This window comes from Stenella coeruleoalba, assembly GCF_951394435.1.
Source record: "Stenella coeruleoalba genome assembly, chromosome: 16".
NCBI classification, from domain to species: Eukaryota; Metazoa; Chordata; class Mammalia; order Artiodactyla; family Delphinidae; genus Stenella; species Stenella coeruleoalba.
Genome location: NC_137162.1, coordinates 48,219,677 through 48,246,850, shown reverse-complemented (window position 1 = coordinate 48,246,850; position 27,174 = coordinate 48,219,677). Strand labels below are relative to the sequence as shown.

The following is a 27,174-nucleotide window of genomic DNA, read 5'->3' as shown; positions in this document are numbered from 1 at the left end:
TCTAGGAAATGGGTCAAAAAGGATCTTGCTGTGATTTATGTCATAGAGTGTTCCTCCTAAGTTTTCCTCTAAGAGTTTTATAGTGTCTGGCCTTACATTTAGGTCTTTAATCCATTTTGAGTTTATTTTTGTGTGGTGTTAGGGAGTGTTCTAATTTCATTCTTTAACATGTAGCTGTCCAGTTTTCTCAGCACCACTTATTGAAGAGGCTGTCTTTTCTCCATTGTATATTCTTGCCTCCTTTATCAAAGATAAGGTGACATATGTGCGTGGGTTTATCTCTGGGCTTTCTATCCTGTTCCCTTGATCTATATTTTTGTGCTAGTACCATACTGTCTTGATTACTGTAGCTTTGTAGTATAGTCTGAAGTCAGGGAGCCTGATTCCTCCAGCTCCGTTTTTCTTTCTCAAGATTGCTTTGGCTATTCGAGGTCTTTTGTGTTTCCATACAAGTTGTGAATTTTTTTTGTTCTAGTTCTGTGAAAAATGTCATGGCCTAGGTTTTATCCAGGGAACCTGAAATGTTACCATTGTTTAGAAGTCAATGTGAAATTCTTATATTGAAAGTATTTTTAAGCTAGACAAAGAAAGAACTTGGGCGTTTTTTTTAGGGGAGGAATCTTTTTTGAAAGCAACTTTAGAATCAGGTTGAAACACAGCTGCTGCTCTGTTCTGTGTTGCTCTCCTGTATGACTAAAGTCCAAATAAGTGTTGAAAAACACTAAAAGAAAGAATGGAAAGGCTCTGGCAAAAAAAAAAAAAGAAGAAGACCAACGCTGTTGGGAAAAGCATTTCAATTGAGCACTTTAAAAGTAATTTTTATTATTTAATTCTGTCTTCATACTTGGCCAGTAGTTAGGTTGAAGAGAGAATCTAACTGAAGATTCTACTCTGTGATCTTCCAGCATCCCTGTGGCCAGTAAGAAGTCTGATATGTGACTAATACAGTCCTTTTTAGTTTAACTTATTTTTTTAATTAAAGGAACATAGAATTTAAATTTTGTTTTTGATGTTTTGAAGTTTTGCCATGTCTAGATACATTCATTCTGTTACTTAGTACTAATTGGGTCCTTTTAATCTTTCCTTAGATCTGGGAACTTTTCTTGCATCACTTCTCTACTCTCTTCCCTTCCCTTTTTACTTTCCTGTTTCTAAAACTGCTATTAGACAAATATTAGGTCCAGTGGATGTTGCTTCCATATTTCTTAACATGTCTTTCATATGTTTGTTTCATCCTGCCTTGTGCTTTTCAGCCCACCTACTGAGTGTTTTTATTTCAACAACCAGATTTTATTTTAACTTTATTTGTATTTTGAAAAAACTTCAAACTTCCAGAAAAGTTGCAAAAATAGTATAAAGAATGCCGTTTACCCTTCATCCAGATTCATAAACTTACATTTTGTCACAGTTGCTTTGTCATTCTGTGTGTATTCAAGAATTACAAAGGCTCATCTTGGAATGTCTCTGTACAAACACATACATACACATACTTTTTTCTGAACTAGTTGGAGTAAATTACAGAGCTCAGGCCTCTTTACCCCTGAATACTTCAGGTAGTTAATATTACCAATTATGTACAATTTTCAAAATCAGGAAAGTTAATATACCATAACAATTATCAGCAATACCATAGTCTGAAGACCTTATTCAAGTTTTGCTAGTTGTTCCAATAAAGTCCTTGAGCACATTTTCCTGGTCCAGAGTCTGCCTAGAATCTCGCATTGCATTTAGGTGTCCTGTCTCCTTATTCTCCTTTAATCTGAAACAGTTCTCCAGCTTTGTCTCTTTCGGTACCAACATTTTCTAGAGTAAAGGCCAGTGATTTTGGGGACATGATGTTTGTGTCCTCAGGGCATCCCACCAGGAGGCCACAGCGGCAGTGTGTCTCATTACTGATGGTGTCATTGTCGATTGTTTGTTTAAGTTGATACTCACCTAGTTTCCCTACTGTGAAGTTACTGTTTTCCCTTTGTAATTAGTATGTTACCAGAGATACTTTGAGACTGTTTTAGCATCCATTGATAACTTCTACCTGAATCAGTGGTTACAAAGTGGTGATTTTCTGATTCCGTTATTACATTTACATTTATTAATTGGCATTCTGCTACAAGGAATAAGTCTTCTGTTCTCGTTTATTTTTTATTATCAGTATGGACTCTTATTCAATAAGTTATAGTCAATTAGGTCATTTTTTGTTTTGAGGCTCAAATTGACCTAGACTTGGCTACTGGGAGTTCATCAAGGTGGCGCCTGAGTCCTTTTGACGCGTGCCCATCATTTTTGAGCACTTCTCACTTTGGGGCACATGAAGGTGTTCCAAGCTCATCTGGTACTTTCCTTGCCCCTGCCATTGGGTCAGCCATTTCTCCAAGGCACTTTGGTTCCTTTTAGGGAGGATGATATTTGGAAACCAGGATCTGGGTGGCAAATAATCAATTTACATTTCCAGTTTCCTGTATTCTTTCTAGAGATTTACATATTCCAAAGTTTTCAGTTTGGAACCTCTTGTCCATGAGACTAGTTTCCCACAGATGTTTAGCAGTTTGGAGTAGTTGCTCATCTGTGTATTCGTCAACCCCTGCTCACCCCAGTTCTGTGTTCCTCAGCTTCCTGTTTTTATCAAGGAGTGATGGGACTAGCTGTTAGAGCAAAAATAAGTAATGCTTTGCTCTCTTCTTACCTACTCGAGAGGATTCAGGCTTTCCTCACTCTGCTTGTGTACCTTTCCCCTTCCCCAGAAAAGAGTTTTGTCATTGTTGGGCTAGGTTTGGGGGAACTTCCTTGATGAAGGAGGATAGAGGAATGGTGCTTAGGCTAGAGCTGGGAGAGGAGTTGGTGATGTTTTCGAGAGAAACATCATGGGAGACCAGAGGAGCTTCAGAGTATGAGAGGAAAGGGGAGTTTTGAGAAGCATTTTTTATAGACCATATATCCTCTTCACGGTGTTTCTGAAATAGGGAGTTATTTTGACATGTACTAGTTTGTGGAGGCACAGCTCTAGATTCACTCCTGGGAGTCTGGATTGTGATAAGGTTACACGTGTCTTCTGGGTGTGGGAGGTTCTTACCTCCAAGTGTCAGTAGCTGCCCTGTAACTGAGAGCTCGGGATTGACGGGCACCGCTCTAGCTCAAAACAGAGGCCACTGCTGCCTGCTGCTTAGCTCAGACAAGGGGCAGCTGGGACTGACTGCCCACTGCCTTGACTGCCTCTCCTCCACGGACCCCTCCGGGTGTGTTAGGGGCTGAGTTTGAGTTTGAGCTCCCCTGAAATCACTCCCATCTCTCAAATGTTTTGAGTTATGATTTCCTATTGCTGTTTCATTTTCTGCTTGTTCCCTTCTACTTCCTGTTTTCCAGGAATTACTAAAATTTCCTGACCTGCTTATGGTACTCTTTGTTGTTTTCCAATGATATTTTGGAGTATTTTTGTGTGTATTTTTTTTCCATTGGGTTTGGGAAAGTCTGATACCACTCTGTGCTCAGTCATTGTCTTGTTCTGGACGCCTGGGTAACAGCGCACTCAAACAGATTCTCCACCCAGAGATATTAATGGAGATAAGAAATCTATCAAATGAATGTCAGAATTCTTGTTAATCTGGGGTCCTAGTTATTGAAGTGTTTAAACAGAAAATTTACACTTAAACTTGATATTAAGGTTTTGTAAAATTTGCAATGAAAGCACCCTATTTAAAAGAACCGTTGTCTCTCTAGTTCTCACCCCGGAAAATTCTGGAGTGACTTATCCATGTTGCTGGCCAGTTTACCAGTTAGCACTTTCATTTATAACCTCCCTATTGAATAGCACTAGCCATATGAGGGTTGCAAGACATGTGCCCCTTATAGAGGAGATCAGTTCACTCTGCTTATTATATGCAGTAAATTCCAAATGAAAGTCTTAAATGCTAAGACTATATTTACCCGCATGTTTCCATTTAGTCATCAGCACAGCCTGACCAGTAATAGCAGGACTGAGCAGAAAGAAGACACAGTGTTGTCTTTCTAGCAGCAAGGGTGACCTGGTACTGGCTTTCCAACCTTTGGTCAGGAGTGGCCCAGATACATCACGCCTTGGGTCAGGATTGGTCTTGTAGCTGAGCCGTACCGGGCAGGAGGCCCCGGCCAGAGGGAAGGGCAGGTAGGCAAGAGCCAAACCTGTGGTCAAGAAAATAAAATACCAGGATACTTAGAGCTGTTAGACTAACCACCTCATACTACAGATGGAGATGTTCAAGAGAGGTCGTGATTTACCCCAAGGTCAACCATCAATGGCAGAGTGGCCCGGCATATTGTTCCTTTTAACACGAATATTTTAGCACCTCAAGCACACCAAGCTTAGTGGTAAATAAATTCTAAGGGACAATTCTTTGAATCCATGAGCCCAGGGAAACAATGAGAAGGGCTGGGAACCCTGACAACCAACTCTGTCCTTTTTCGTCACCCAGACCAATCTGATTTTCGTATGGAGAGAGGTATATTCAACAAATACTGAATACCTACTACCAAAATAAAAATGTTTCCTGACAAGTAGATGACTGCTTTCTCAAGCCTGTTTGCGTCAGGACCTGTAAGTTTTTGAAAACCATGTATTGGTATTGTAGGAATAACCACAACTGTAAGCCGTACTGTCTAAGCCAGTATTCTTGTGGATACTGGGGAAGCCTCTGAGTGTTTTATGTAGGATTAACTGGAATTGTGAAGTCACATATGGCCTGGAGTAATGAAAATCACATACTAAATAGTTTGATTTTGTCCCAAATTTCTACCTACTTTACCAAATCCTTTTGCTCGCCATCCTGGTTTGCTCTGCAAACCAGGCAGAGATCTGAAGGACTTCACTTTATTCCAAAGTTGATAATTGTTGAGGGAGATTTTTAGTCTTCCTTCTCTTCCCTCAGCTCCCTTCCTGGTTAGAAATGCTAATAAGAACTAGGGTGGTCATAAGCTATTGGAGGAAGCAAAAAAGGTGAAGGCTATACACATTTTAGTTCGTGTTTGGCATGTCTTGGGCTTTACCCAGCATGAGACAAGGAGAAAAAGAAGTCAAATTAAAGTTACAGATAAATTCAAGGAAGGACTGAAACTAAGGAAAAGATACTAAGTTTGTTTCGCTTGGTTAGCTCAACCAGGTCTTTGTCTCCATTGTTGACTGACAGATACCAAAACAGGTTGGTTTTCTCCTACTGTCCTGCAGTGCATGCAGACTGGCTTCCAGTATTGGCCAAAATGTCACTTCCATTTAAACATATTCTTTCTAGGAAAGAATGATTTTCTAGCATAAGATGAAGGAGAAGAGGAAGCAGGAGAAAGGTTTAAAGTGTTATATGGAAGTTTCCAACCACAGGAGGAGCAAAACACCAAAGAAGCTATAGAACACAGGGTACGGCCAAGAGTTGGAATCCAAGCCATGCCGCCTCGGAAGGCACGCCAACCCAAGGTTCACATGTCCCCGGACCAAGTCTTGCCCGGAGAGAAGCATTCCAGTCCTTCTCATCGTTAAAAAACAGCCAGACCCAGTGCGTCTAGAGGGAGGTCACAAATACCACGTTGTCTTTGCAGAAGGTTTCCAGGGAAGAGCTAGACCAACTGCATGGTCTCCAGACCAACCCTGGCCTGAGCCCCAGGCCAAGGTGAGCTGGATAAGTCCACAATGTCTGGTCAGAGCTGTGCCTTGTACTCAGGTTTTGAATATCAGGAAGCCCCCGAATGCAGTGCCTGGAGGGCTTCTCTTCATTATTGATCCCTGGGTTAGCTCAAACCATACTCTCTCACCCTTTTGCAGCTCAGCCATGGCAAAGGTCGTTGCTGGGCTCCCACCCCTCTGCTCCTTGGTGGTATAGACAGGGGTCCGACGGTGACCTCCAAACACCAGCTGCCCGGTGCCTGGCCCTGGGCCGAATTCAATGCTCACTGCAAATAGATAGACCCCACGCTCAGAGGCTCGAAAATAGCCATGTTCAGGGAAGTAGCTGCTGCCGATGTTGATGTAAGTAGTGTTGAACTTCACTGTCTGCAGAGCATCTGTCCCTTCTGAAAAGCTGGCGTAGAAGGCCACAGGGGAGCCTGGAATGCAGGAGGAAAGTGTTAGTGGCTCAGCCCCTCACTCCCTCAGGTGGAAAATTATACCTGCCTTCCTCGCCTTCTTAACATTAGAAATAGGTCCCATTTCTAGATACCCCAGATATTCCTAGTAGCAATGTATCTTGGGAGCTAACTGGCCAATTCTCAGTATTTCACTAGTTGAGAGAAAGGAAAATACAAGTCTGTTGTCTCTACTGGTGTACATTTTAACAAAGCACTTTCTTGTTTGATCCTTCTTTCCAACATCCTTGAGAGATAAGTACCCTGATTGAGGAGACTTTGAGTCTTGCATGGTTAACTTGCATCCGAGGCTAGATGGCTTATCAGTGGCAGGCGGGGACTGGAACCCAGGTCTCTGACTCCCAGATTCCTGCCACCTGCTAGGGATCTTGAGATTCCAGGGGAAAGAGAGAAAATATTACCTATCTGCAAAGTAGTAATGCTAACCCTGGTGAGGTAATTAAGGAATGAAGGGTAGCTCCTACTGGATGTTTAGCACAGGACCCTAGGGAGAGAAGGAAAACGCAGGTGGGACCAGGGAAGAAAAGTCTTTTCAAGCTGGTCATTTTAATGTTTTCAAAATGTTGCTCAGAGCCCTGGGATTACAGAGGGGGAAACAGGCCCAGAAAGGGAAAGCTTGCCCCAGACGACACACATGACCAAGCTGGGAGCTGTGGATCTCCTGACCTCTGGTACTCTTCCCACCTGAAGCACTTTGGCCAATCTAAGGAGGATGAAACAGAGAACACAGGCGAGCGGCCCGCCAGGCCCACGCACAGGCCTGGAGCGAGAGAAGACGCTCAGTGTAGAGGAAGGAGCCAGCCGGGCTGCCTGGCCAGGAGATGGGATGGGAAGGCTGAGTCCTGCTGGGCTCCGGCCACGACCTTGGCCTCGGCACTGATGAGGTCATGTTCCTCACGTGCTCCCTTGTTGCTCCCTCAAGCTGTGGGCTCTCTGTGCCCCCCCCACACACACCCCTCTCTGTTGAGACCAAGCTCCCCACTTCTCGGGATGAAACCAAGGCCTAAAAGAGGAGCAATTTGCATAGCAGTGAGTGACCTTGGTCCCAGAACTAGAGCCTCCGCTCTTTGGCTCCCGGTCCAACAGCAACCTCGTGAATGACAAAATTTTGCTTTTCTCTAGTTCTGGAAGATTTTCTGAGAATTAGTTCCGAATAGCTGGGATTCCCATCTGTGTGAGAAAGACTGGCTCTGCAGTTACCCCAGCACCCAGGAGGTGGCGCGCTCACCCCGCCGAAGCAAGGCCGGCCTAGCGTGCCCTCTGTGGAGCGCCACGGCCAGCCAGGGGCCCGACGTGCTCTTTGGTGGAAGGGTTGTGCTTCACTGATTTGCCAGCAGGCGGACTGAGAGTGGTCTTCCCTGCAGGGCGCGGAGTCAAGCCCTTTGGCCTTCCCATAAGACAAATAAGGGGGGATTTTTACTTTTAAGGAAAAACATTTTTTTAAGTAACAAAATATTGCAGTGGTAAACCCAGATACCTAAACTATCAGGCAGTTGAGGCCTTGCACCACTCACAAGGGAGAAAAAGATGTAAGAGTGTAGGTAGATACAGCCTCAGCCCTGAAAATGCTGGAGAAATGGGGAAACATTGACTGGTTTCTACTAAAGGTTAAGCCTTGTGCTAGGTTTTTGGTAAATGTATCTGCTAGTCTTCCTGACAACCCTTTGATGAAGGTAGTGGTTCTCCATTTTACAGAGGAAGAAATTGAGACACGTAAGTGGTGCTAGAGCCTGTGCCATGTCCACCGCTCCCAGGGAGACACTGGCCTCAGGGCCATAGGGAGGAGTGAGTGGGAGCAGGGCAGGCTTGCGGTGGGATCCTCAGCAAGGCCTCGGACTGCCCACGTGCCAGGCTACACGAGGATATAGACGGCCCAGATGGCGGCCTTGTACTTCAGCCCCAGGTCTGGGTGAGAAGGCGGCCGTAGCTCCAAGGCCAGCCTCTCTGGCAGGGTAGAGTCACTTGAGGCACAGAGTGTAGGGGTCCACTTTTCAGGGCCATACTCAGGGAGGGGCTGGGAAGGCTAGCTGCTCATCCCTTCAGCCTCAGAGGCAGCTTCCCAGGGCCCTGCAGAGGCCAGTCAAGGGCCTTTCACGGGCGAAGAGCCAGCTCCCTAGAGACAGCCAGACTGGGTTCCTCTGTGCCGCTTACTAGATGTGTGAGCAGGACGGTTGCCTGACTAACCCTGTTTCAGGTAAGATGGCAGCAGTGATAACGCGTCATTGAGCTGTTGTGATAATTCAACATGGCAAAGCCCAAGAAAGACATTGTGGGGGACCTGGCTCAGAGCAGCAGCATGGGTCCACTATGTTAGCAGAACGAGCTCCTTTTGGGGCCCATGGCTTTCCCCTGTATTCACCTCTCGTGGGGTGCTGCCCATGGCAGAGGACACCAGCCCCGATCCACACACTCACTTGTATACAGGGGAAAGCTTAAAGAAACATGGGGAGTGAAGCGGGGTTGGGCGAAGAGCTGAGCTGGAGGGATTTGAGGGTGTCGTTATGGAGGAGAGAGAGGCATCCCCCCTCCCTGCTCTACAGTTAAGAGTGGCGGGCAACCACTGGTGTATATAGGAGCCTCAAGCATCTCCGTGCTGGGCTCTGCCTGCTCACTGACAGTTCAGTCATGTGACTTCTACCTCCTAATACTCCAGGTGGCTTAAGGGGCCCCTCCCTAGTCCTAAATAGAAGGTGGGTTAAGGGCAAAGCCAGTCCTGAGTAGTGGTGACTGATGGCCATCCTGCTCTCTTTCACCCCGGCCCCCTCTGAGGCAGAAGCGCTGTTGGCAGAGAGCACAGTCTTAGACTCCCCCAGCCTCCTTCCCAGGCTGGACAACTCACCTGCATCCCAGAGCACCGGCCCTTTGACATGCGCATCCTCCAAAGACTCCACTTGCTTCTGTTCCCTCCTCCTGGGAGCTTCCAGACCTTTCTGCTGCTTCTTCCCTTTCCTGCTCAGTATGGCCTGCAGCTTCCCCAGGTCCAGGCTGATGTTGGCTACCAAGAGTTCTTTAAAGTTCCCAAAGAGGCTGTGGAAGAGGCGCTGGTGCCGCTGCAAGCCGTGCTCGGTGGTGGAGAGCTCCCCGCGAAGGCCCTCGAGGGAGCTGTTGAAGGAGGAGGCCCAGGAAGCCTCGCAGCACTCGCCCACGCTTTCCATGCGGGAGCTCAGGCGCTGGAGCTCCTGCACTAGCCCAGCCAGATCCGGCCCGCCGGCCGCCGCTGGCGACGCGTCCCGATTGGGCTCCAGGCGCTCGGCCTGCCCGCTGGTCCCCGAGGCCCGTTCCAGGGCTGTCACCCGGGCGGCCAGCGCGTCCCAGCCGACGGCCTGCTCCTGCAGCCCGCTGGCCGCGTCCAGCAGGGCGGTGCGGATCTGCTCGTAGCGCAGGGGCAGCGGGCTGGGCGCCTCCTCGGACATGTCTTCCATCACTTCCTCCCCGAAGAGGGCGGCCAGCACGGCCTCGTGCCGCAGCGCGTCCTCCAGCAGGGCCGCGAAGGATCCGTGCAGCCGGCGGATCTCGCGTCGCATCTCGCCCTCGGCGGCCCGCAGCGCACTCACCTCGCTGCCCAGCGTGCGCAGCTGACTCCGGAGCCGTGCAGCGTCGGCCCGCGCCCGCTCGGCCGCCGCCTGGTGCGCATCCACCGCCAGCGACAGGGCAGCCACCGTGCTGCTCAGGGCCTGCAGGGAGGAGCCGTCCCGCTGGCGCCGCTCGTCCAGGCTCACCTGGGTCTCTTCCAGGGCACGCGTGGTGTCCCGCTGGCCCTCCCGGATGACATCCAGGTCAAAGTAGAGTTTCTGGCAGTTGCAGTCCTTGACGTACTTGATGAGGTCCGCGTGGCCGCCCTGCAGGTGCTGGAGGGTGAGGTTGAGCTCCAGGAGCTGCCGCTCCATGTCCTCCTTGTTCTCCTCCATGATCAGTGACTTCTCCATCAGGATCACCCGCAGCTCGCGCAGAGCTGTGTGGTTCACCTGAAGCTCCTGCACCTGCCGCTCTACCTTGTTGATCTGTTCGTAGGTGTCATCGGATTCCAAATACAGCTCCTTGATCTCATCCACGTGCTGGGCGAGGGTGGCCTTCATGTCTGCGAGGGTGCCCTGTAACTCCTCTTCCCTGTGGGCAGTGGTCACATGCAGTGCAGAGAGGTTCCTCTGCAGCTGACCCAGCCTGGCCTGCAGGCTCTCTGGTTCCGGCCTCGCTGCTGCCCCTGCTGCCACCAGGACCAGGCTGCCATTGACCCCCGGGGACTCCTGGGCCTTAAGGAGCTTCTTCAGCTTGGTGTCCACATCGGCCTGGACCTCCAAGAGGGACTGGTGCAGGGACAGGTGCTGGGCATGCAGGTGGCCCTCCACATCCTGCCGTAGCTGGCCCACCCTCTGGGTGTTCTCCTGGACCTTGGTCTCAAATTTGGCACCAAGATCCTGGAAGTCAGCTCTGGCCACAGAGCTCTCCTGGACCCTCTTGAGGGCCTGTCGGTTGGCCTCCACATCAAGAGATAAGTTTCTTATGGCCTGGGAGAGGCTGTGCAGGCTTTGGTTGAAGCTTCTCCACATGGGGCTGAGATGTCCTTGCAGGAAGGTGTTGATGTGGGGCAGTAGCACTTGCTCCAAGGATCTGCCGGGAAACTCTACAACAGATGCACGTGTTTACACAAGCCCTTCGGGAGCAGACAGCCTCCCCAGGGGGTGACTGAGGAGGCGGGGTGGGGGGGGTGTGGGGGGGGGCTCTGAGGTATGGGCCTTCCTGCTCGCCCTCCCACTCATCCCCTAGGATGTGACTGGGCTCTTCCTCAGCCCATGGAACCTGCCACTCACCAAGCTCTGTCTGATTTGCCTCAGTTATTGCCACTGTGAGGTTGCTTGCCAGGGCCTTCCATAGGCCTGGGAGGCTGTCTGCCACCTGGTGAATGTCATTCTGGAGATCTCCCAGCCGGCGTTCCTGCTGCTCCACCATGTCGCTGATGTCTGCATCCCGGTGGCCTGAATACACATGAGACATAAGTGTCTAACTTCCCAGGCCTGGGCAGAACATGAGGTGCAGAGAGGAAATTTGGGGATTGAAACAGGGAGCTGTGTCCTGATGTCCTCTGAGCAGGAGCTTAGAAGCCTTTAACTCCAGAAGGGCAAATGCATGGCAAGTGAGCCCTCACCCTGCCCTCTAAACCCACAGCAGACATGACTAATCCACCGTGGCACACTTTCCTCCTCAGTCACAGGGGCACGGCTTCTCGACATCATTCTAGTCAGCCCTTGTCAATAGATAGGAGTTCACCGCATGATGAAACTTATTCCCCATCCCAACTATGGCCCGGCCTTGAAAGCCTCACCAGTGGTGTCACTTGGTGGTTCTGCTGTGCTGATCATCACCAGGGACAGCATGACTTCCTGGCCCTGGTTAGGGGGACTGTGGGGAGGCTTCTCCCAGGACATGGGAGCTTATGCAGTTCAGGGGGCAAGGAGGGTGCCGGATGAAGCTGTCCTTCCCAGAAAATGGGGTCAAGGGAAAGGGTGCGTGTGCTTGGCCAGCAGGCAAGTCACTGAGGGCCCTGGAACCTGGCTGCCTTGGTGTGGGGGCAGGGTGACACAGGGCCACAGAGGGACCCCTGCTGATTCTGGGGACATAGCTTCTCTGAAATGGCACTACCCTATCAGAGGAGAAGAGCCCTGGGCACATGGGTTCTTTCTTCCCGCCTGTCCGTCCTGTTCCTTCCAGGAAAGCAGCATACCAGGTTCAAAGTCAACTGGCCCATCCCAAGGCTCCTGGAGGCTATCACCTGGATCTTCAGGCTCAGGAATCGCCCTGGGATCTGCAGAGAAGCATCAGATGTTGACACCAGAGGTCAGAGGGGCTGCATGACCTCTGGGGTCAGAGGTCAAGGGGGAAGGGGGATCACAGGGAACCCTACCGTGGTGCTGGCAGTCGGGTCCCACAAAGCCCGGGCAGCACCTCCATGCCACGGAGGCCAGCACCTTCTGCTTGACCTGGTACACCGGCTTGTGGGCCACGCGGTACCTGTGGGAAGACGGCTGGCTCAGCGACTCTAGGGGGAGCCGGCACAGGGCCTGGACGAATAGCCCACCCTGCTGCACCCCGACTCACATGACTTTCACTTTCTGGCAGTCTGGAGCCCCGTGTGGACATGGCTGCTGTGAGTGGACGAGGAATTTCTCTGTTTTGCAAGCAGCTACGAAGGTGACCAGCCTGGACTTCTGGTAGGGACACCAGTTACTGGAAAAAAGCCAGAAGAGAGGGCTGCTGAGCCACACCCAGGCCCCCCACTGCTAGAGGTCAGCAGGGAGCCAGTGCCGAGCGCCCCGCCCCCTCCACCGCCCCTGCCTCTCTGCCCTACCCAGTCTGGGGGATTCTGGAATCCATTAGCCTGAGAAGGGAGCGCTCTGCATTATCCATTCCTCTGCTCCAGAGCAAAAGCCCCACAGACCCCGCCTGCAAGGGCACCTGCTCCGTGGCCTTCCAGGAAGCGCCCCTCACTCCCGGGTCAGCACAGAGAGGCTCAGGAGCCCCGCCCCCCGCAATCACAGAGTTACCACCAGAGTCAGGAAGGGATCTCTGTTTCTCCTGGTGCCAGGGAGGCAGCGTGGTGCTGCTGGGGCTGGAGAGTCCTGGGTTCGAATCCTTCACATTTTCTGGTTGTGTGACCTCGAGTGAGGCACTTAGGGAGTTTTCGTTTCCCATCTACACGATGGAGATCATAATACTCTCCTCCAAGTGGACAAAGGAGTATCAAGTGCCTGGCTCTTCCCAAGTGCCCAGTGAACACTGCTGTCCTGCCCGCTCTGGCGGCCCTGGCAGCCTGCCCCATTCCCATTACCACCCACATCCTTCCTCACCGGAGACCCGGCTGCGGGGAGGGCGCCTGCTCTGGTCGTGCCCCATCATGGCCATTGTGGAAATGGACTCTCAGACAGTTGTAGGGGAAGGCAGCCAGGCCGAGCAGTTCCTTCTGTGGAAAAGGCCACCCACACTGAGGTTGTAACGAGTGGTGTGGGGTCACACTCGGCATCCTGAACACCCGGGAGGTCACCCTGCCTCCTGTGCCCTCCACCAGCGTGTGCTGCCGTGCATCCAGGGTGGAGGGCTGCTCACTGCTGGCAGAGCCCCAGCTCACAGATCTGGGGGCAGAGCTGATGCCCTCAGCAAGAGGTCAGAAGGCCCTTCTCCACGCCGTCAGCTCTCGGAGCAGAGCTCTCCAGCGTTGCAAGTGGTAATGACCTCCATGGCTCTGTTCGATGTAGCACCTGGTGAGAGCGGGTGCTGGGCTCCGGCTCAGTGCCAATGTGGAGGCTCAGACCTTCTCTTCAGGGTCCCAAGGGAGAGTGGGTGGTCTCAGATGGTGTGATAGGTGCTAGGACCTGGGGAGACTTTGGGGAGGAGGGGATGATTAGGCTGCATCTCACATGGAGGGAATGAGGTGAAGCACTGGGAGCTGTGACAGAGGTATGTGGCCCCACTGAGTTGCGGAGGCTGGGAGCGCGGAGAGGGCTGCCAAGGAGAGGCGATGGGGGTAAGGAGAAGCCAGACCGTGCAGGGCTTGAGGGCCCCCTGAGGACAGGGCTCCATCCTGAAGGCATGCGGAGCCGTGGAGGAGCTTAAGCAGGGAGGTGACATGGAAGAGCCACCCTGGTTCCTGGGTACAGAAAGGATGGGAGGGGGCAAGATGTAGGTGGTGGTGTCAGGGGTCTAGGTGGGAGATAATGGCAGCGTGGACTGACTGGACCATGGTGGTGGATTTCAGGAGAAAGGACCACATTTGTGAGATGTTGGGAGGCGATGTTCAGGGCCCTTGGTGATTGAGTGGCTCTCAGGCTGCGATTTAATTCTCTGGAGCTGATCTCTGCCCCGGGCCCACCAGGTACCATCACACAGGGATACTGCTGGGGACGGCAGTGGGGTGAGTTGAGGGGGATTGAGTGACTCTATCTATTTTGAGTGCTGAGACCACGCAGCCTGCCTTCCCACTTGGCTCCCAGAAGCCTGGCAGCTGGCCTTTACCCTCTTGGCTGCAGACTGAAAAAGCTTCTCAGAAAATTGACCCCACTTGAGGGGAAAAACTTAAAGACGCTGACACCAGGGGTTCCCCCCAGTGAACTAGCCCAGCAGAGCATCCTATAACAAAACAGATCACCCATCCACCCAGCTTCCAATCAGCTTCCCAGCCTCTCTACTCTTAAGCGGCCAGACATCCAATGATGACCCCTGAGGAAAATCTCTTACAAAAGTGGGAGGTCAAAACGAGCAAATGTAAGAAAATCAACTTGAAGAAAACCAAGACTGTGCAGGGAGAAAAGAACTTCCCCCCAGATTTGCATTAATATTCCCAGACTGATAAGAGAACTTACTGCGTTCCAGAAACAAGAAAAAGAAGCCACTTTAAAAATGGGGGCAGAACACTGAGAGAACAAAAAAGAACCCTTGGAAATTAAAACTATAATGGTAGAAATGCAAGAGAAATTTAATAGAAATGTTAAAGGGTAAAGTTAAAGAAATTTCCCTAAAAGAAGAGCAAACAGAGATGGAAAATAGGACAGAAAAGATCAGAAAAATAGAGGACCAGTGTTGGGAATCCAACATCCAAACAATAGGAGTTCCAGAAAGAGAGAACAGAGGGAGGGAATCACTGATGAAAACAACCAAATGAATAGTCCAGAAGAGAAGGACGTGGAATTTCAGATTCAAAGGGCCCACTAGTTACCCACAATACAATGAAAATAAACGCACAGCAAAGCACATCGTTGTGAAATTTTGGAACTCTGGGAATGAGAATGATTCTACACTTTCCAGAGAAAAAAATCAAGCCCCTCCCCAGCACGTGCGCGCGCACACACACACACACACACACACACACTCTCTCACACACACACACACACACACACACACACACACACATATCAGTAAATAGAATAGCCTTGAACCTCTCAACCGCAGTACCAGACACTAAAACATAGTGGAGAATCACCTTCAAAATACTGAAGGAAAATTATTTCCAATTTAGAATCCTATACCCAGCCTAATTATCAATTTAAGGAGCACAAAATTAAGACATTTTCAACAAGCCAGATTGATTTCAAAGCATTTCCCTCCCCAGGACCCTCATCAGGGAGCAACTAGAGCAGTGGTTTGCAATCTTGCCATCAGACCTTCACATCAGAAGCGTCCTGTGGCACTTTAAAAATGTGAGCCTACAGGCCCCACCCCAGGCCAGTTAAAGGAGATTCTCTGGGATTAAGGCCTGGTCTTCTGCATTTTAACGCTCTCTGGGTCATTCTAAGGCATAGCCCAGGATTGAGGACCACTGTGCCAGAAATGTTCCACCAAAACAAGAGAGAACACCAAGAAACAGGAAATCATGGCATCAGGAAACAAGAGTTCCAGCACAGAAAGGAGGTAAAGGGAGACCCCAGGACAATGACAGGCAGGGGGTGAGTGAGCAATGGTCCAGCCTAGAGCATGGCTGGAGGATCAGAGAGGCGTCTCCAAGAAGACACAGGTGGTCAAACGCCTGACAGGAATGAAGGTGGAGAGCAGATGTGGACAACTGGCTGAGAGTTTGGAATTGAACGGTGACAAAGACACTAAGCAAAAGGAAAAAAAAAAGAAAAAAAACTAAGCAAAAGGAAAAAAACTAAAACAAAGACAATTGTTTATTTCAGGGAAAACCAGAAATGTGCAGGGAGGAAAAAGGACGCATAGGCTTTCCAGGACATACAGACTGTTACATCTACTCAATTTGGCCATTGTAGCAGGAAAGCCGACACTGACAGGATGTAAATAATGGGCATGGCTGCATTCTAATAAAATTTTATTTATAAAACAGGTGGGGAGCCAGATTTGACCCACCATGCCAGAGTTTTCCAAGCCCTGCTTATGTGTGTGTATAACTAATAAAAACGAAACTTAAAAATAAAATAATTTCTATCTGGAAGAGAAAATGCAGATGAACAGGTAAGAACATTTTGGAAGACAACGAATGAGGAGTTCTTCATCTAACTGTTATGACTGACTCTAATGCCAAGGAATGAAAACAGTGGGACGTGAATTCCCCGGTGGTCCAGCGGTTAAGACCCTGCGCTTTTGATGCCGAGGGTGCGGGTTCAATCCCTGGTCTGGGAACTAAGATCCCACAAGCTGTGCGGGTGTGGCCCAAAAAATAAAATCAATCCAGAAAACAGTGGGACGTTGGCACAAGATTTGTCAAGCCAGTCAGTGGGAACAGAGACCCGGAAGAGACCCGTACATCCCCGAGGGACTAGTAAATGGTAAAAGGGACATGTGAAAATCAGGATGGAAGCAAAGGATGTGCACTCAACACAGAAATAGGGGACTGTGAAAGTGCTGGGCCCAGAGGTTAGGGCCGGGGGGCAAGGTGGCCACCTGCACAGACTGTTTCAAGGATCAGCGACTGCAGCCCGCACCTTGCCCTGGGCCCCATGGAAATTCCTGGAACATGCTCAGACCTAGAGAGAAGTTATTTCTGTAAACCAGTTGTTCTCAACGGGGCGTGTGTTGGGAGGAGAGGGGATTCGCCCCAGGTGTATTTGGCAATGTCAATAGTGCAAGGCTGAGAAACACCCGCTGTAAACTAAGTTCTGCTTGTCGCGTGCCCTCTGAACGGCTGCAGAGGGTCCAGGAGGCCTGTACCCTGGGAGCACCGGGTCTGGGCTAGCCTGCAGGGAGTGACCGGGACTTTCCACCTCGGGTTCCTAGAACTGGAAGCAGTGCCGCCCACCCTTCCTGCCCAGGAACTTTCTCTCCTGACCTGCCCAAACCTCAGGCTCCAGCAGCCGCCGTTCTCCCTGCCCACGCTCCCCTCCCTTGGCACAGTACAGGCTGCTGGCCCAGAAGCCTGGGAACATTCCTGACCTTTGCTTTGGTTTCCTCCGGCTCCTGGCGGTTTCTCGCTGGTACACTGAGCCCCCGGCCCAGCTCGCTGAAGCGCCCCATTGTTCTCACTGCCTCCTGGCCTCGGGCCCTGGCCCTCTTGGCACTCTCATCTCCCAGTGGTCTACTGAGAGGCAGGTGCCAGCCTAGAAATGAGCGTGAGGGTCTCCAGCCTGCTTTGGGCCTGTCCTGGGCCTCTGACATGGCCTCTGATGCCCTCCTGCCCCAGGCAGGAAAGAGTCTGCTGCCCCCCTTGGAGCTTCTAATAGGAACTGGGAGGCCTGGGCTCTCCTCCCTTCCCTGTCCCTGGACTCAGGGTGACCTTGAGCAAGGCCCTTCTTCCAGTCCTGAAAGTGTGGAGAAGACTCCCACTCCCAGCCCCTCCGTGAGGAGAAGCTATAAGGAAGGCAGAGAAAGCCTCTGGCAGGGAATGGACTGTTAGCCTGAGCCTCCTGAATTATAAATGTGCTGCCGCTATGGCCCATTGGGACACTTAAGTGCCTCTTAACCAGCCAGTAAAACGTACCTCCGACTGCCCTTTAAGTCTTTCTGTGGAAGGAAGTTGTGTTCTTAGCATGCTGGCTCTCTGAGGTCCTGGATGCGGCTGTGATTGTGATGACTCCATGGGAGAAGTTTGCCGGGCTTGGTCTCTGAGCCACAGAGGAGCCCAAGGCCCACTTGGTGTCCATCCCTGAGCATAGCTCACGCCAGTGGGGCTCTTCCCTGTTAGTGCTCAGGGCCCTGTGCCTTGGAGAACAGATACAGGTGCAGGAGGTACAGCTTGGCCCGGAGACCAGCGGTCTGGGCTCCACTCTGCTCCTGTGTGACCTCCAGAGATATGCGTGACTCCTCTGGGCCACAAGCTCCCAGCTGCAAAAGTTGCAAACGCTCCTTGTGGAGACACTGATGCTGGTGACCGGGGCCAGCTGGGCTGCTGGGAGGAGCGGCTCCTACACTCCCACCCCTCTTAGGGGAGACAGAACTGAGGACACCTGGGATTTGCAGCCCAGCCGATGTGGGCCTGACCCATCACTTAGGAGCTGTGTGGCCCCTGGTGGCGACCCCACCCCTCTGAGCCTCACAACATGTAAAGTGGAGAGAACAGGGGCGACCTTGCAGTACTGTCACAACAATGTGGAGATGGAGCACCTTGCCTGGGTCTTAAGCTCAGTCCCCTCAGCAGGCTCAGTCCTGCCTGGGAAGCGCTCATGTGTCTGAGGAACCCACGTCCTAACCTCCTGCTCTCCCCACCCCCACGAAAGCCTGGGATCAAAGAAAGAGCCTCTTCCCCACAAAGCCCGAATACCCACGTTGCTGGCTCACTGGGCCCAGCCCCACGGGCTCCTGGGTGACCTAGGAAGCACCAGCCATGTCCCTCCCGCATCCTGAGACCTGGCATCCAGCACCACATTGTTTTGTTCGAGCTTCTCCTTTCAAAGGGTCTTTTTTTTTTTCTTTTAAATTTATTTATCTTTATTTATTTGGTTGCGCCGGGTCTTAGGTGGGGCTCGCAGGCTCCTTAGTTGCGGTACACGAACTCTTAGCTGCAGCATGCATGTGGGATCTAGTTCCCTGACCAGGGATCGAACCCAGGTGCCCTACGTTGGGAGCGCAGAGTCTTAGACACTGTGCCACCAGGGAAGTCCACAAGGCATCTTATCTGGGTCTGTGTCCAGGGCCTACCCTGGCCCCCAGGCCCTGGATACAGGTATGAGGGGCAAATGCAGGGCAGGGCCCTGGCTCTGGCAGCCAGGGGGCAGGCCCGCCAGGCTCGTGGCGGGTGGCGTGGGTGGTGTGGTGCCCCTGCTTGGCTGTGGAGAGCCTGTCCGCCTCCCCTTCCCCATAGCAGGAGCAGGGCTGGGGCTGCGTTTCCGCCTCTCCCCTCACGGGAACACGGGAAGCAATCAGCCTGAGGAAGCCGCGCGGCGCTTCCTTCCTTTCTCACCAGACCCTCCGGAGGCCTCGACAACCTGGGCTTGACCTGTGGGGGCTGCAGCTTTTGGGTTGTAGGCAGGAGACCAGCAGGCCCGATGGGACCCCCTGGAGGTTCCTGGGACCAGGGCTTGGGACTCCTGCCTGGGTGTTCCCGGGCCAGGGTACCCTTGCACACACACCTGCACACACTGAGACCACCAGGCCATGGCTGAGTGACCCCCTCAGGTCTTGAGCAGTCCGGAGACCCACCCTCCCTGGGGCTAATGGAACGCAGTCTCTCCCCACAGCCCCGGGGTGGGAGTGGGGGAGAAAGAGAAGCATCTCCTACCTCCTGCCCAGCCGCTTGGGCCCCTCATACTCCCTTTCATCAGAGGGAGGCCGGCCACCCAGAGACAGGGGCTTGGAGTTGGGGGCTTTGGGGAGGGAAGGCTGGATCCTTGGTCCTGAAATCAGAGCTGGGTGACTGGGTTCCCCCACCAAGAGCCATGTGCACCTCCCAGCTCTGAGCAGAACTGGGAATGGTGCAGGAAAGGGGGTCTCTCCAGGCCAACTTCTCCCCTCTCCTCCCACATGGCCCGCCCCTCCATCACCTAGCGGCAGTGCACACTCGCTTGCTCTCACCCTCCTGCCTCTCCCTGGTCAGATCTGCTTTCGGGCAAGTGTCTAACAAACACATTCACCTTGAAGTGTCAGAGCTGTATGAGAACTGTCCCAGGAAGGTTTGGGCCAGGCCCACGTGACGGTGAATCTCGGCCAGCCAGACGGGAGACTCGTAAATTGGCCCCTCTCACCCTCCAAATCCTTATAGATGCCCTCAACCAAGTCTGGTTTGGGCGGAGAGGGGGAGGGGGGAATAGGCACCCCTGGGACTGGGACCAGAGTATGATCTCTAGAGTCAGACTCAGATCCTGGTTCTAGCTCTCCTCAGCTGTGTGACCTTAGCCAGCTGCTTAGCCTCTCTGAGCCCCAGGCTCCTCTGTAACCGGGGCTGTAAGGAGGATTGAGGTAACACGTGGCAAGATGCCCAGCCCAGGGATGGGTCCGATAAATGGCACCTGCTGCTCTGCCTGAGGGGTACCCTGAGGAGGGACCCGCATTCCCAGCACCTTATCAGCAGGAGGATCCCTGGCCCTGGACACACAGAAAGGCTGGAAAAGGGTGTCCTGGTCTAGCCATAACACCATTCCGCCCATTTCCAGAGGGCTGCCGAAGCAGAGCTCGCTGGGTGCCACAGCCTCCTTTTCGTTCCTGAAATAGAGCAGGGCACCCTGTCTGCTCACTGCTCGACTGTTAGGGCCAAGATGAGGGCCCATGCCGGTCCCCCTGGGCGCTCAGATCCAAGTCCAGTCCCCAGGAGCATCTGTCTTCTGTGGCTTAGGCCGCGCCAGCCTCAACTGGGCTCAGCTTTCAGAACTGACTTACTTCGAAGAATAGGAGCCACTCCCAGGTCAGCTAGAAACTTCCAGAACCCCAGCCCCTCAGCACCCCGGTGGTCAATGGCATAGAGTGCTCCCGCCCTGTCCAACCTCCAGGCCCCTTCCCTGCCATGGGTAGGCGGGGAACTTCCTGTGGTCCTTAGGCTGGGCCCTGGGGTACCCAGTCCGGGCCGGCTGGGGGTGGCCTCCTAAAGGGGAGCCTGCCACCTAGCACCTCATTCAGCCTCACAGCTGGTCCAGCAGGTAGGTAGTATGAGCCCATTTCACGTATGGGTAACTGAAGTCCAGAGAGTCCCTGCTTTGGCTGAGCTGGGACTCAGATCCTGTACCACTTCCTCCCCCAGGTCCAGGCCCTCCTTACCGTCTGACGGGGTCCCTGTCCTCAGCCTCTGCCCTCCAGACCCCAGGTGGCCTGGGGCTGTGTGGATCGGAGAACCTGGTACTGGGGACCTGGGCCCAGGCCCCCAGCAGCCCCCAGCCCAGGGGCCCCCCGACGCTGAGCAGCAGTGTCAGGATCATCTTGGCTTGGGGCGGACTCAGCCTCTGTGGGTGACTCCAGAAACTACCAGCGCTGGTGACGTTGTCTTCAAGTTAAGTCTCAGAAGGAAAAAAAAAGCACGGGGACAACAAAGAGAGGAAGTAGCCTGGGCCGGCCCACCCGGTGAGTCTCGTCCGGCCCCCCTCACCCTCGGCCTGGTCCCCACAGGGGCAGCCAACAACGCAGGCCAGTTCCCGTGTGCCCTGGGAGGACGCGGGTCTGGGACACTGGGGGTGCGGGAGACACGGGGGGAGGTAGCTCCACCAAGCGTGTCCCCATGGGAATCAGGAGAACTGCACCAGCACAGAGGCGGGGCAGCAGGAAGCGGTCGGATCAGCCTCAGGGAACCTGCTGCCCATCCACGCTGGTGGCCAGGAAGTGGGGGGCACTCGTGCCTACTCAGCACCTCTCACCACTGGGCAGTGGGAGCCAGCAGACGGGTGGAGGCTCAGAAGGACAAAGGAGCTGTCCTAGGGTCGCACAGTCTGTAGCTGGGGCCAGGGCCTGGGTCAGCTCTTTGTGGCTCAGCTCCCCAACCTGGACTTGCCTGAGCCCCAGGATGGGGGCATCCGTGGTGCTGGTGAGAAGTTGGGTAGCCCAGGCCAGTCTGGGAGGTTGGCCACTCTTGCCTGACAGACCGGCTTGGTCCTGACCCCTGCCCTACCTGGGACGCTGGTAAACAGAGGCACCTCCCCTCTCTGTGCCTGCCCCCCTCTGTGACCCCTCTCTGCCCCAGATGTACACAGATACAACAGCCCCAGGCCTGGGAGCACCCAGTCAAGGCTGCCCCTGTGGGTGCGCAGGGCGGCAAATGAATGAAGGGCAGTGATGGATAAGGATGTGTCCGGCCCTCTGTGGCCCCTCCAGGGAGGGCAGGGGACAGGAGGGGAGGGTTGAGCCAGCAGGGGCTCGGGAACCCTGGGAGAAGGGGGCGGCGAGCCTGCTTCCTCCCTCCCTCCTTCCCCGCCCCCACCCCTGGGCTGGCTGGGCTCCCATCAGCCGCCGCTGCATCATCATTATTTCATTGGCAGCAATAAGAGGCAGCAGTAGGGACAGCAGCTGCGGCAGCACTCGAGCCAGCTCCAGTCACAGTTCGCCTGGGGAGTCAGGCCCCCGTCCCTGCCCACAGCCATGGATGTCTTCAAGAAGGGCTTCTCCATCGCCAAGGAGGGTGTGGTGGGCGCCGTGGAGAAGACCAAGCAGGGGGTGACAGAGGCTGCTGAGAAGACCAAGGAGGGCGTCATGTATGTGGGTGAGTTTGGGCGTGGCAGGGCCTGGCGGGGCAGGGCAGCTTGGTGGCTGCTCAGTTACCTGGGCCTGACTTTATCCCCCAGCCCCTGGGAGGCGTTTTGAGAGGGATGAGGACGTGGCAGTTGAGTCAGGGTCTCCCAGCCCTGGAGGACCGCCACTCTCCCGCACACCCCATTGTCTGTTTGGCCTCCTCAGGGCCCCAGGGGCCTCTGGGACAGAACAGCAAGGGAGGCACTTAGCCCTCAGACACACCTGTTTGTGTGCACACAGATGCACACACCAGCGCACACCAGCGCCCCCGCCCAGCATCACCCACAGGCCCCCTAACTCGGGTAAGAAGCCACACTGAGCCTGGAGCCCCGCGGACTGAGCAAGCAGGGGCTCAGCAGCCAGGCCACGGGCACCCACCCTGCCCAGAGGGAAGGGGCGCGTCAGGCGAGATGAGACCAGCCCTCAGTGTTCTGTCCAGCCTCCCGTGCACCCCACCCCCGTCAGCTCCTTCCGAAGAGGAGGCTGAGCCGATGACTCAGCTCTCGTTGACCCTGTCCTGCGCTGCTTCCGAGGCCCAGGCCATACCCACATGAGGTCCAGACCCTACCTCAGGCCTGGTCTCTCTCGTCCCCCCATCCTGTCCTGTCCACTTCCCATCCGTCCCCTTCCTCCAGACACAGCAGGAAGTGGCCTTTGAAAGGATGGCCGGCCCCCAGACACCATCCTTACCTCCCACTGACCCTGCAGCTTGTCCAGCTGTTCTGTGGTGTGTTTGCCTGGCCCACTCCCCCACTCCCAACACCAGGAGTGGGACTGGGCTGACATCTCCACTTCCTCCACAGGAGCCAAGACCAAGGAAGGTGTTGTGCAGAGTGTGACCTCAGGTGAGGAGCCCCAGTACCCGGGGACATGGAGGCTAGGACGTGCAGGGACTTTTGCACCCTGGTGCTAAAGGCCCAAGCCCAGGCACCTCCTTTCCCCCCTGCTGTATACGGACCCAGATTTCTCCAGAATCTGGGGCTAGACCCAGGGTGGACTGCCCCCATCGTCGTCAGAGCTCCCCTGGAGTCAGAAAGGGGACAGCCTAAGGGCTCCAGTAGAGCCAGCGTTTTGAGCGCCCTGGGAAAGGGGCTGCTCTGGCCTGACGGGAAGGCCAGGCCTGGGTGGGGTGGGGTCAGGGCCAAAGCCAGCCAGATTCCTCCCACAGTGGCTGAGAAGACCAAGGAGCACGCCAACGCCGTGAGCGAGGCCGTGGTCTCCAGTGTCAACACCGTGGCCACCAAGACCGTAGAGGAAGCAGAGAACATCGCGATCACCTCCAGAGTGGTGCGCAAGGTGAGACCTGGTCCCCAGCCCTGGCCCTCAGACCTGTCCCATCCTTTCCCCTGGGCCCCAGGGAGGCCAGCTGGGGAGGAGGCACTATCACCCCACTGACATGCAGGGGAATGGAGACTCAGGGGCCCTGGTCTGCGTTTGGTGTTGTCACATCCATTAAGTCCTGGAATCATCACGACCACCCCTGTGAGCAGAGCTGTGTGGGGCCCAGTTGGAATGAGGCTCAAAACCACATTCTCCTGACGGCGCTCAGCATTTAGGAGACACCCCATTCCACTAGCGAAAGCGGGGTCCTGAGGGCCCCGAGTGGTGACGGGCGGCCTCCCACGGGCAGTGGACACCAGCTCAGAGCTGCCGGGTCACCGCCAACCCAGTGTCCAGCCTCCCTCCGGGCCTGGCGGGGCAGGGCCTCCTCCTCCGAGGAGCAGCAGGGAAGCAGCGCCCCCTGGTGACGGAAAAAGAGTGAGGGTTCTGACCACACCCTCTGCCTCCACCTTTGCGAGCGTGCGTGTGTGCGTGCCTGGTGTGAGTGTGCCCGTGTGTGTGTGTATGTGTGCGCGCGCACGCACGCGCGCCGGGCAACAGAGAGCACAGGAGCAGGGGAGCACTCCCAGGGGGTGGAGGCTGGCTGGGAGAACTGTCCCAGAACCCACCACAGAAAGACTCTGCTTGAAGCATTTTACACCTACTAACTCATTTCTTTGGCCCCAAATCCCATGAGACAGGGTGTGGAAATGAGGCCCAGAGAGATATGGTAATCAAGGTCCCATGGCTAGTCTGAGTGAGCCTGCAATTCTCTGGGCAGCCTGGGTCCCGAGACTGTGCTCTGAAAGGGAGACTCTGAGCAGGAGATCGGGAGATCATGGTGGGAGCATTGTGGGCAGGAGGTTTTCCTATTCCAGAGATGTGCCGTCTCAGCTCTGTACGAGGCTGTGCTTTAGAAAGCTCTCCTACCTGGCACAGGCCCCGAGGGGCCTGTAGAGTCCCAGGCACCCAGCACTAAGAATCCCTGCTCCAGGGAGTGGGTGGGTGGAAGGGTGGGGGGTCACCCTGCCCCTGGCTCTGGGGGCAGCACCAAGGCGTCTGTTTCCAGGGCCAGCACAAGGTCTCCGGATCCTAGGAACAGGCAGGTGCCCTTGCTCCTGGTTCCCAGCTCTGCCTCGTCCTAGCTCTGTGACCTTGGGAAGCTACTCGACCTCTCGGGGCCTCCATGTTTTCAGCTGTAAAATGCCTGGGGTGGGGGGAGGGTGGGGCTGAGAGTATCCATTTCACTGGGCTGAGATGATGCAGGGAAATGGCCCCCATGAAGCAGCTTCGCCTTGCTCGTGGTGAGCACCCGACAAAGGGAGGTGACTACATCATCAGTGCCTCTGGGCACTACCCAAATGTACCCCAGGAGATCCCAGGCCCCTCCCTCCCCCATCCCCCAGCAAAAGAGGCCTTGGGATGGGGCCAGGCTGCCGCTGCACCTCTGAGCAGAAGCCTGGGCACTCCTCTCTGACTTTGGAGGAGGGCTGGTGAGCCCGTGGAGCTACCCCAAGGAAGACATTTCCTGGTGACACCCAAAAACCAGCCGTGACTCACCCTCCAGTGAACCGTAGAAGGATGCAGCACTGCCAGTCTGTCTGACCATTCATGCCACTGGCCTCATGCCCCCACCCTGGGGCAGCAGGACTAGGTAGGCGGCCACCTGTCCTTTGCCTGGAGAGCCTGCCCCAACTCTGGCTGCCCCAGTCCACCAAGGGGCAGGATGGCCCCATGGTAACAGAGAGGTGGCAGGACCCTCCAGAGGTCGGAGCTGAGACTAGTGTCCAAGCTGATCACCCAGTCTGGCCCAGCCTACCAGCTTCACACGACCACCCCCAGGCAGGCCGCCATCTCAGGCAAGCGCCTGGCCGGGTAGAGGTGGATAGAAGGAGACAGGAAGTGGGAGAGGACCGTATAACCGCTGCTGGTTCCAGCCAGACCTGCCTGAGCCCAGTGCCCATCCAGGAGGCAGGGAGAAGGAAAGTGGGTGGCACTCATGCTACTGGGATAGGGTTGGGCCTGGAGCAAGCCAGACCTGATCCCTGCAAGCCTCACTGCTTTGACCTCCGAGACCTTAAGCTGGATACCTGGCCTCTCTAGGCATAGGGTCCCCATGTGAATGGTGATAGCATGCACCTCCTCCTAGGGCTCTTTGGGGTCACAGGAGGACAAGGGTATGTGATCATGTGATTCAGGAACGCTGAGGGTGGGATCAGGCCTAGTGCTTCAGGGGCCACTGCCCACTCCACCTCACTGGGCTTCCTCATGGAGGAGGCCCAACCAGGGACTGTCAGTGACTCAGCATCTGCTTTTGGGGGTGAAGCTGGGCTCAAGGGTACTTGGTACCCCCGGCAGGCCTTGGCATCATCAGGCAGAGCCCCCGCTGTGAATCCTTACGTGAGGCTCTATCACCTCCAAGGTCAGTCTGGCCCTCATACCTCCGTCACCTCCAGCCCTCCACATAGAGCAAGATGATGAGGGCCTCTGCTCATCTTTGAGGCCAGGGTGCCAAGGCCCTGCATGCAAGGAGCTGGGGACTCTGTGCCCTCCACCTGGTCCCACATCCCCTTTGCTTTCCCACAGGAGGACCTGCAGCAACCTGCCCCCTCGCAGGAGGACGAGGCGCCCAAAGTGGAAGAGGAAGTGGCTGAGGCGGTAGGACCTGGGCTCCTGGTGTTACAGGGGGGTCCCTGGGCAAGCTGCTTCCCTCCTGGGGCCCCAGAGCCCTCAAGGGAGCCTCTTGACCTGCAGGCCCCTGAGCCTGAGTGTGAGGTCTCCTCATGGATGGCCCCCTCAGGGCAGACGGGCACAGATGACACCTGTCCCCACCCCGCCCAGGGTGGCCACTGAGGGCTGGGGCCCCAGAGCTGTGTGTGAAAGTCTCTCTCTCTCCCAGACCAAGAGTGGAGGAGATTAGAGGGCTGCAGGTGAGCTCGGAGGCCATGGTCCCCACGTCCTCCCCTGGCTGCCCACAGGCTAGTCCTCCCATGCTGCCGCCACCACCATCACCTGCCTCCCTTGTTCCCTCACCCCCTCTGGTCCTTCTGACCCCACCGATGCTGCTATGAATTTTTTTTTTTTAATGATTCCAAATAAAACTCAAATCCCTACTGCATACCTGCTCAGGCCTCCTGTCTGTGCTGCCTCATTCATGAAGCTGCCCTCTGGGCCCTCCTGGGAACAGGAGCTGGGCCAGGTATGCTACGGGAACACCTGGGCGTTTCTGGAACCTACTGATAGCGGGCACTGCCTTCAGGGAGTCCCCCTGCACCGCCACCCCGCCATTGCCGTTTTTTGTTTTTTGTTTTTCGGCCATGCTGCGTGGCTTGCAGGATCTCAGTTCCCCGACCGGGGATTGAAACCAGGCCACCCCCACTGGTTTTTCACATGGAGGTGGCAGCCCTGCTTTTGGCTCGGGCAGACACCTTCAAGGACACACTGTCCGCTGGAGCATGAGGCCGGGATGCCCCAGGTTTTGAGCTTTGGCTCACCCTCTGAGAATGGACCCCACTGACGACAGAGGGTGAGGATGGGCCTCCTGGGCCTTCCCTCCACGTGTGTCCTTGGTGGAAAAGTTCCTTCTGGGAACAGGGACACCTAACGCCCCTCCCTGGAGCAGATGGTAACTTTCAAAGATGGTTAGTCTAAACCCATAGTAGGGACTCTTTGCAT

The 27,174-nt window shown here is 54.5% G+C and overlaps 2 protein-coding genes across 3 annotated transcripts; one reads left to right on the top strand and one right to left on the bottom strand.

The window, feature by feature from the left end:
* Window positions 1-1,334: 1,334 nt before the first annotated feature.
* On the bottom strand, window positions 1,335-20,990 carry MMRN2 (multimerin 2). Of its 2 annotated transcripts, none has more exons than XM_079900195.1 (7): window positions 20,722-20,990; window positions 12,193-12,321; window positions 11,999-12,105; window positions 11,819-11,899; window positions 10,908-11,072; window positions 8,939-10,720; window positions 1,335-6,060 (listed from the first exon to the last, which is right to left on the bottom strand). In XM_079900195.1, the coding sequence occupies exons 1-7, from the start codon at window positions 20,877-20,879 to the stop codon at window positions 5,675-5,677; spliced, it is 2,808 nt and encodes a 935-aa protein (XP_079756321.1). In that variant the 5' UTR covers window positions 20,880-20,990; the 3' UTR covers window positions 1,335-5,674. The 2 variants fall into 2 exon arrangements, with proteins under 2 accessions (XP_079756321.1, XP_079756322.1); XM_079900196.1 differs by having other exon boundaries at window positions 11,867-11,899.
* SNCG (synuclein gamma) lies at window positions 20,914-26,608 on the top strand. The gene is made up of 6 exons (XM_079900197.1): window positions 20,914-21,021; window positions 21,930-22,150; window positions 22,983-23,024; window positions 23,348-23,475; window positions 26,086-26,157; window positions 26,399-26,608. Exons 2-6 carry the CDS (start codon window positions 22,030-22,032, stop codon window positions 26,417-26,419), a joined length of 384 nt encoding a protein of 127 aa, XP_079756323.1. The 5' UTR covers window positions 20,914-21,021; window positions 21,930-22,029; the 3' UTR covers window positions 26,420-26,608.
* The last annotated feature ends 566 nt before the right edge of the window (window positions 26,609-27,174 follow it).

Excerpts from the sequence above, each read along its gene's own strand:
- SNCG (XM_079900197.1), top strand. The coding sequence starts at position 22,030 with ATGGATGTCTTCAAGAAGGGCTTCTCCATCGCCAAGGAGGGTGTGGTG. Across the intron at positions 22,151-22,982 it reads GGAGGGCGTCATGTATGTGG|GAGCCAAGACCAAGGAAGGT; the intron begins GTGAGTTTGGGC and ends CTTCCTCCACAG. Across the intron at positions 26,158-26,398 it reads AAGAGGAAGTGGCTGAGGCG|ACCAAGAGTGGAGGAGATTA; the intron begins GTAGGACCTGGG and ends TCTCTCTCCCAG.
- MMRN2 (XM_079900195.1), bottom strand. The coding sequence starts at position 20,879 with ATGATCCTGACACTGCTGCTCAGCGTCGGGGGGCCCCTGGGCTGGGGG. Across the intron at positions 12,322-20,721 it reads GACAGGGACCCCGTCAGACG|TAACTGGTGTCCCTACCAGA; the intron begins GTAAGGAGGGCC and ends GCTTTTTTCCAG. Across the intron at positions 11,073-11,818 it reads GCCAGTTGACTTTGAACCTG|GCCACCGGGATGCAGACATC; the intron begins GTATGCTGCTTT and ends ATGTGTATTCAG.